At 39.2% G+C, this 9,086-nt stretch overlaps 1 protein-coding gene across 4 annotated transcripts; it reads right to left on the reverse strand.

The window, feature by feature from the left end:
* Positions 1 to 2,700: 2,700 nt before the first annotated feature.
* LOC115101692 (alpha-tocopherol transfer protein-like) lies at positions 2,701 to 8,354 on the reverse strand. 4 transcript variants are annotated; one of them, XM_029621159.2, is made up of 6 exons: positions 8,289 to 8,354; positions 7,423 to 7,711; positions 6,969 to 7,150; positions 6,162 to 6,355; positions 5,884 to 5,994; positions 2,701 to 5,354 (listed from the first exon to the last, which is right to left on the reverse strand). In XM_029621159.2, exons 2-6 carry the CDS (start codon positions 7,701 to 7,703, stop codon positions 5,070 to 5,072), a joined length of 1,053 nt encoding a protein of 350 aa, XP_029477019.1. In that variant the 5' UTR covers positions 7,704 to 7,711; positions 8,289 to 8,354; the 3' UTR covers positions 2,701 to 5,069. The 4 variants fall into 4 exon arrangements, with proteins under 4 accessions (XP_029477019.1, XP_029477017.1, XP_029477018.1 ...); XM_029621157.2 differs by lacking the exon at positions 8,289 to 8,354 and adding an exon at positions 8,074 to 8,252; XM_029621158.2 differs by lacking the exon at positions 8,289 to 8,354 and adding an exon at positions 8,005 to 8,252.
* Positions 8,355 to 9,086: the final 732 nt, after the last annotated feature.

Consider the following 9,086-nt stretch of genomic DNA (forward strand, 5'->3'; position numbering starts at 1 on the left):
TATCCAAAATGAAAAGGCATGTGATTGTACAATGTTAGTAGCTACATTTTACAACATATACATGGTGTCCAGATACTCCCATAAAGCCCCGCTCATTGACTATCTAGCTAGCTTTGCTTGGCCCCGATTGGTGCTTATTTGACAAAGATACAGTCATTCAAGTGATGGCCGCCTGAGTAATCGGCGTGCCATGAAGGCGTCGCTCTCTGACCAAATATGGTGTCCTATAGGATATACTACATCCCTAATGAAATAGTGAAGTCTTGGTACCTTCTAGGATCTCTGAGGAATAGATACAAATGTGATTTTAGTCGTTAAAACAATGTTTAGGGTGAGATTTTCACAGATTCCTTTCATTGCAAATTGAACAAGTAGAAATACAAAATCGATTGTGCATGCTATATAGACCTTTTTAGGATAAGAAAAATGATTTTATCTAACAAAACGACACTTCATGTTACCTCTGGGACCCTTTGGATGATAGATCAGAGCAAGATTTCAGAATGTAAGTACACATTTCACATTCAGAGGGGAATTTATCAAACCTATCGCAGTGGAAAACTGTTTTGTTGTTAGGAGCTCTCTTCAAACAATAACATGGCATTTTTTTCACAGTAATAGCTACTGTAAATTGAATAGTGCAGTTATATTAACAAGAATTTAAGCTTTCAGCTTACTGAAATGTATTGGTTCTCTAAATTATGCGATCTTGACATAACGTGCTGCATGATTTACAACTGTCCTGTTGACGGGACACCGATCCTTAAGAAGTTTTAATTTAAGGGGAACAGTTTCCCCCAAGTTACCCTACTGATATGATCGAAAGAAAGGGACTACTGCTCTCGGATCAGCGTTCTCCATTCAGATCTTACCTTAACATTATAATTATTTCACAATACTTACGATGGATTAGCTCCTAGAGATATTACCACCTACAGCTACAAATATTGAGGTGTCTTATTCTAATGCTTACCCAATACAAATGCACTAAATTACCAATTTGACACATCATTGCGCACGTTAGGCTACACATCAATAAATCTATTGAGACAAGTGACAGACAGTAGCCTTCAAGTAGAAAGAAAGAAATTTCAGTGTGGCCTACTTGTGCACCTGACATTAAAATGAGAAACTTAAAATAGAAGTCAAGTCAGAAATGCAATGTATTTCAATATGATTGAAATATGCCTATAGTCTACTGTTTATATTTTAACACAGTCATCTCGGTTTTCATTAGATTATGAACATTTCAAGTGCAATGTTAATAATGGTTTTGGGAAACATCTCAGCAATTTAATGAGGGGACTATGGAGATTCTAATGATGAATTTAGCCTTAATTAAGGATCTGACCCTTTTTTTCTTGCCAAAAATGACATACCCAAATCTAACTGCATGTAGCTAAGGACCTGAAGCAAGGGTATGCACATTCTTGATGCCATTTGAAATTAAACCATTTGAAGTTTGTGGAAATGTGAAGCTAATGTAAGAGAATATAACACATTAGATCTGGTTAAAGATAATATGAAGAAAATACTGTTTTTGTTTTTGCATCATCTTTGATGAGAGAAGGGCCATAATGTACTTTTCCAGGTTATGCACAATTGAGCTTTTGGCCATTAGATGGCAGCATTGTATGTGCAAAGTTTTAGGCTGATTCATTGAACCATTGCATTTCTGTTCAAAATGTTGTATCAAGACTGCCCAAATGTGCCTAATTGGTTTATTAATACATTTTCAAGTTCATAACTGTGCACTCTCCTCAAACAATAGCATGGTATTCTTTCACTGTAATAGATACTGTTAACTGGGCAGTGCAGTTAGATTAACAAGACTTTAAGCTTTCTGCCCATATCAGATATGTCTATGTCCTGGGAAATTTTCTTGTTACTTACAACCTCATGCTAATCACATTAGCCTATGTTAGCTCAACCGTCCCACGTGGGGACACCGATCCCGTAGAGGTTTTAATATGCATTTGGGAGGCCGGTCCATGTTCTAGTCTTCATATGCATACCCTAGGACATGGATCATCAACTAAATTAATTTCCAGGATAATTTTTACTTGGCCAGAACATAATTACAAATCATTTCTAGACTGCAAATTGACCGCAGGAAGCCCAAGCATATATAACATTTGACTAAAACATAATCATTTTAGACCTTGCTTACGTTTGTATATGATCACATATTATGTGTGGGAATACTTCGGAACCGATTTCCAAAATTAAAATCACTTGGAGCCGATTTGCTGGTGTTTTTAGTCTTTTATGTCCAACAATAAAATAAAAACTTTTTTTGCTCAGAAAACTTGGGGGGCCAAATAAAATCACCCTTGGGCCAAATTCGTCCTGTGGGCCGCTAGTTGGGGAACACTGCCCTAAGATCTCTATGTGCAAACCATCCTCTAGGCCTAATGGACATGTAATGGTTTTGCAGAATACATAACATCTGCATTTGAAATGAGTTTATTAATCTTTTGATCGATATATGTTTACTCTGCAATATGAGGGAGGACATCTGCATTGCATTGCAGACATGCTTAGAAAAATAAATGTTTTAGCTAATTACAATATAAAATTGTGCAATGTAACAATGACAAAATAAAATATTTTAAAAACACTTTGGCCTTTCATAAAATAATGAATAATAGGCCTATAAATATATATATCCAGTACCAGTCAAAAGTTTGGACACACCTACTCATTTAAGGGTTTTCCTTTATTTGTACTATTTTCTACATTGTAGAATAATAGTGAAGACATCAAAACAATGAAATAACACATGTGGAATCATGTAGTAACCAAAATTTTTAAACAAAACTAAATATATTTTATATTTGAGATTCTTCAAAGTAGCCACCCTTTGCCTTGATGACAGCTTTGCACATTCTTGGTGGCAATATAACCTAATCTCTAAATGACCTGTGGTAATAATAAAATATTTGGCAAAAACTGACATATAGCTCCAGTGTTGCTGGATAGGGTCCCCTATAGAACTGGCTTCTGTACCCTGGGTTTGCAATTAAAACAAAACATTATGGGCTAGTTTTCCAATCACAGGCCTAGTTCTGTACTAATGAAGAATTTCCATTGAACATCCTTTTTAGTCTAGGACTAGGCTTAATCTGTGTGCAGGAAACCAGCCTGAAGTGTTGTCACTATTGGTATAATGCAAAGAAAACATAAAGCAGGTATCTGTCTGTAAATATGAAAATAATGATCTGTCTGTGGATTCAAACTTGTCTAGAACAATGCATTAACTAGGCTGTTTCATGTAGATAAAGCTATGTTGCCGTCAGCTATGTTGACGTTAATATGTAATATTGTAGTTACTATTTTTGAACTATCCACTATCTACAATGCTAGTGGGTGAAATCAAATCAAGATGAATGAGAAATAACCAACCTGGACTCAGGGGTAGATGTAAGATAGTAAACACAAATCTGTCTCCCCCCATTTAATATATTGGCTCCCAAGTGGTGCAGCGGTCTAAGGCACTGCATCTCAGTGCTAGAGGTGTCACTACAGACCCTGGTTCGATCCTAGGCTGTATTACAACCGGCCGTGATCGTGAGTCCCATAGGGCGGCGCACAATTGGCCCAGCTTCGTCCGGGTTAGGGGAGGGTTTGGCCGTCATTGTAAAATAAGAATTTATTCTTAACTGACTTGCCTAGTTAAATAAAAACAATTACAAAATATGTATGGTATGTATTAATTTGTGGATGTCCACAATCCATTTCTTATATGTTACAAATTGCAATTCGTGCAATGTCTTACAAGTTGGCGATACGTATATGTTACGAATTCCAATTTTTTGTGGCTAACGTTAGCTAGGCTAGAGGTTAGGGTTAAATTTAGGGGAAGGGTTAGCTATCTAACATGCTAAGTAGTTGCAAAGTTGCTAAAGTTGTCTGTGATGTGGTTCGATACACGTGACCTTTGGGTTGCTAGACGTTTGCGTTATAATCCCACCCATCCTCCCCACTTTAGTTTTTGGCTTAAGTAACCTTCTGTCTTATGTAACCATACCAAATGTAACATATCATACTACTGTAATTTGAGTGTCACAGATTTATGTTTACTATGTTACGTCCTTGAAGCCAGGCTGTATTAACTGATCAGGACTAGTAAAATGTGTCTTAATAAGAACGAATGCACATGTCATACTGTAGGCTAGGGCTCTCAGTAACTCAGACATTACAGGTCTTGAGTGGCTCAGTTAGTAAGAGCGTGACACCACCGATGGCAAGTTCATCACAGGTTTCAATTACTGCAGGGATGACATACACATGCTAAAATTGTAGGCTATCCACTCATTGCACTGTAAGTTGCTTTGGATAAAAGTGGCAACCTTGCATGGTTACAAATTAAATCCCATTCATAACCCCTTGCACATCTATCATTATCGAAAATAGATTAAGGCAAAGTATGGATCCGGTAAGGCTACAACATGGTGTTTGAATATGACCACGCAGAGGAAGTCTAACAGGAACAGCCTCAGTACATGTATTCTGAGAAATTAAGGAGAAAGCGGAAGTGAGTGGCATTTTAAATGGGCACAGTTGATCGTCTTCCTCTATAGGAAATAAATGTAACACTGGAAATTGTTTGAAACCGAGAGGCAGCTCCTATTAAGCCTCTTTGCCAGAACCTGAAGCTGCCTTATGCTTGGCCATGTAGCAGGCCCTGAACTCGTAAAGCATCTCCCATGTCCATATATTGTATTAATTATGATCTCAAAGGTAAAAACCAATCCTATATCAGCACTCCTACTCTGAGACGCTTTTTGAATATGGGCCCAGACGACTATTTAGCTCCTTCTGTAGTGATTTCTACTAAATAACATTGAAAACTTGCCCCATGGGACCATGATAAAACATAGATAAATGTTTCAAAAGAAACAGTAGTGTTCTCATAGCCTAGTCCCAGATCTAGTTGTGCTGTTTAACCAACTCCTATGGCCATTGTCACATAAAAGACTATAGGTGTTGGTAAGACAGCACAAACACATCTGGGACCAGGCTAGTGTCCTCACAGTAGTTAAACGAGAGAGAGGTGATGGTCAGTATCAGTAACAGTAGTAGAGCTGAGAGCGTAGACCCCTGAAGGTGTCATCATCCTGGGCAGCACCACCAGGCTGCTGCCCTTCAAACAGCATGGAGTTTGGGAGAACTACGCCCTCTAGAGGATCTGGCTGGCAGAACTCCACTATAAACTCCTCCTCGGAGTCCAGTAATGTCTTCGACCAGGCTGACATGTCGAGGTGACCGGCCACCCCACCATACTCCTCTGGCAGGACGGATCGAGGGATGTTGCGGTGCAGAGAGTGCAGGTCTGACCCATGGAGAACGTACTGTATGAAAAATAAAGGGAATTATGTTAGGCTGATGTGTCACAGAATCACAAAGGAGCATACAGTACTTCAAGTATTCCTGTTCATTTGATTAAGTTAATTCATAATGGCTTTCAATACATTTGAATTCATTTCAAATCATATCACTGTTAACCCCTGTATATAAAAATAAAAGAGCAGCACACTCTAGCTCAGATGCAAAAAATGTTATGTCCAACGTTTTGACAGACACGCTGTCTTCATCAGGGTATAACCCCTGTATATAGCCTCGTTATTGTCTTTTATTGTGTTACTTTTTAATTTGTATTTAATTTTTTACTTTAGTTTATTTAGTAAATATTTCATTAACTCTATTTTCTTAAAACTGCAATGATGGTTAAGGGCTTGAAGTAAGCATTTCACGGTAAGGTTTACACCGGTTGTATTCAGCACGTGACAAATAAAATGTGATTTTATTAAATTAAATCTGAATGCAGTGATCAAAATTCAAAAGGCTACTGTGTACAGAAAAAAGGAAGATAAGACTCACCCTCTCTGCCATCTTCTCCTTCAAAAAAGGCTTAATTATTGCAAAGATCCCTTTGAAAATCCGGGGCTCATTTATGATGTTAACAGCCTTGATTCTTATTGGGAAGCTATCCTGAAATGCAACATTGAAATTCAAATCTATTTATATTATTTACAAAATACACAAGCCAAGAGTATCTTCCTTAAGGGTGTTTGATAAGATAAATATTTGAGATCTGATTTGAGTGTACTTTGATCTTGTTTTTATGGGTGATAATATCAGAACAGTAATAAGGTTACCTGAAGGATGCTGACAACCTTCTTGGCCAGGAATGGGCCCGGATTGGATGCCTGAGACAAGCCCACCCCAGTGTAGTCTGCTAAGATGACGATCCCATTAACCTGAGTCTCCTCTGGCTGAATCAGCTTCTCCAGAGTCAGGTAAATTGCCCGGATGTTGTCCTCAAATGGATAATCATTCGCTTTCCATTTTCCTGTTGTAAAATAATTTGTATTTAGTAACACCGAAGAAGGTCAAGCATAGGACAATTTTAATCTGTTATATCAAGGCTATTGGCAGACATGTTTTCAAGATTCCAATTTTTGTTTTTGCTGTATATGTTTATGAGCAGCTATTAGCTCCTATGTCATGCATTATAGTGTATTATAAACTGGGTTGTTCGAGCCCTGAATGCTGATGGGCTGACAGCCGTCGTATATCAGACAGGATATCAATGGTATTACAAAACATTTATTTTTACTACTAATTACGTTGGTAACCAGTTTATAATAGCAATAAGGCACCTCGGGGGTTTGTGGTATACAGCCACTCCGCTTTGCGTCGTGCCTAAGAACAGCCCTTAGCTGTGGTATATTGGCCATATACCACACCCCCCTGTGCCTTATTGTTTCATTATACATAGCCCATAGGGCATTGTAAATGATCCATTTCCATCCCCTATGGATTAAATAAAATGAGATTCTATTCTTCTATTCTTCTACGATGAGTATGTCCATATGAAGTGTTACCAAATAAAGATGAAAAAAAAAGTTAGAGCCCTTCTTGGACATGGAAATACATTAGATAGTGCGAGCTAACACACTGACCAGGTCTGAGACAGAGGATGTAGCGTCCATTAGGGTCTGGATGGGGCAGGACAGTGAGGAAGCCCAGGTCTAACACATGTTTGATAGTGGAAGGTTTCAGGTCCTGGAAGACCTCAGGCCAGGCCCGCCGACTGGTATGGTAGTTAAGGAGAAGCTGCATGGCACGGTCATAGTCAAACTTCCTGGTGGTTGGACAAGGACATGGGACAGGTGACAGGACACCATTATGTTAGCTTCAAGATAGAACATCTTCAATAAGAAGAAACCAGGGCCCATATTCATAAACAGTATTAGAGTATGAGTGCTGATCTAGGATCAGTTTTGACTTTCAAATCATAATTACATAATTATATGGACCGGGGGCCTGATCCTAGATCAGAACTCCTACTCTGAGACGCTTAGGGACAGTTACCCAGAGAATTGTGGCTAGGTACTGTAATACATCATGACATACCTGGCCCGTAGGAAGCGCAGGAGGAAGGCATCGTCCAGCCTGGTCCGGAGGTTAGGCTGCTCCTTCAGCACCATGTCCCTAAGGGCCTGCACGTCTCTCAGCCTCCACTCGGGCTTCTCCTGTAGCTCCTCCCGGGCTTTGGCTACCAGTTCAGGGGTCAGAGTGCAGGAGTAGATGGGTGGCGGAGGGCCGGGGAACCTGTAACCAGCCGCTGGTGGTTCCAGAGCAGGAGGAGACCCAAGATCAATGTGCCTCATAGGTGCACTTTCCTCAGACATCATTTTGGCCACTAAAATATAAACAAATACTAAATACATGTCTGGATAAAACAACACAGCAGAAATAGTCGTGGTACAAGAAAACCTGGACTGGAGAGCATTACAAGACAGTAGAACCACATGAGAAATACCACAATTACCACAGGACATCTCTAAGGTTGTTATCAGCAATTAGTCATACACGGTAGCCACAAAATTGTGTGTATTCTCTAGTCTAGCCTACAGCAGTGGCCTAAACAACATAAATGTCACGACAATATCTTGAAAACACTGTATTGTAAACACTATCCTTTATTTTCCATACATCCTGCTTTTGACCGCGCTGCACTCGAGAAGCTGTGCTTGCAAGCCACTGCGGATTCTGAATACCAACCAGTATGACGATAGTTTTTTTTTTGTATTTTCAGAGTCAAAAGTGTTCTCCAGACGAATGCTTAGTAAATCAAAACAGAAGCTGCCCACAAACAAACCAACATTTCTGGGTTTCCACTAGTTACCACAGCCACAGACAAAATTGGCTGTATCGTAAAAATTCATTAAAACAAAATTTGCATTTTGGTCTTAACTTAAGGTCAGGGTTAGGCATACCGTTATCAGTGTGGTTACTGTTAGGGTAAGGTTTAAAATCACATTTTGAGAAGGTAAATTGTAGAAATGGGCGGGGTTTACAACTTTGTGGCTGTAATAACTTGTGACGACCTTCTTTCTGGCGCAATCCGCGGCGAGTTCCGGGTGGCGCGAGATTCTTTCTCTCTTTGGTTACTCTGAAGCATGTGATGAGCTGCGTCATTCAGTACTTGCTATAGTACATTGTAACAACAAATCATCATCAAAATTATACATCACCCCCTAAATAGGCTATTATGAATTGTGTTGGCTTTAGTTTTTTTTATTTCTGATACATATTTATACAGAGGAAATTAAAATAAATGTATGATACACAGTTTATATTTAATCATCTTCAGAATAAAATGGTTAACCTAGGCCTTCTATAATGTGAAGTAAAGTCCATGCGCGTGATATGCACCTGATAATGGGCAGGTTTTCTGCGGTCATTGGATCCGATAGATGGCGCAATTGCACCACAAACGTTGGTTGATAGGCCTAGAGACTGAGCAAATTGGATTGAACTCTTGCGTTACAGTTGTCCCATTTTGGCTTCAATTGACAGGTCATAGAAATTCTAAATAGACAATAGCCTTTTATATTGCACTGTCGCTGCTACACGCTCCTAAACATGCCTGTAAGACCACACTACTCCACACACTGGAGCGCAATGAACTGGTAAAATATTTTATTTCACTACACTTGTTAAACAAAACTCGATGTTGGCCTATTACTGTAACGATAAATGGAGGGAAGGTGACAGAGATAACCAACAGAGCC

The sequence above is a fragment of the Oncorhynchus nerka genome, linkage group LG20 (genome assembly GCF_034236695.1).
Source record: "Oncorhynchus nerka isolate Pitt River linkage group LG20, Oner_Uvic_2.0, whole genome shotgun sequence".
Lineage (NCBI taxonomy): Eukaryota > Metazoa > Chordata > Actinopteri > Salmoniformes > Salmonidae > Oncorhynchus > Oncorhynchus nerka.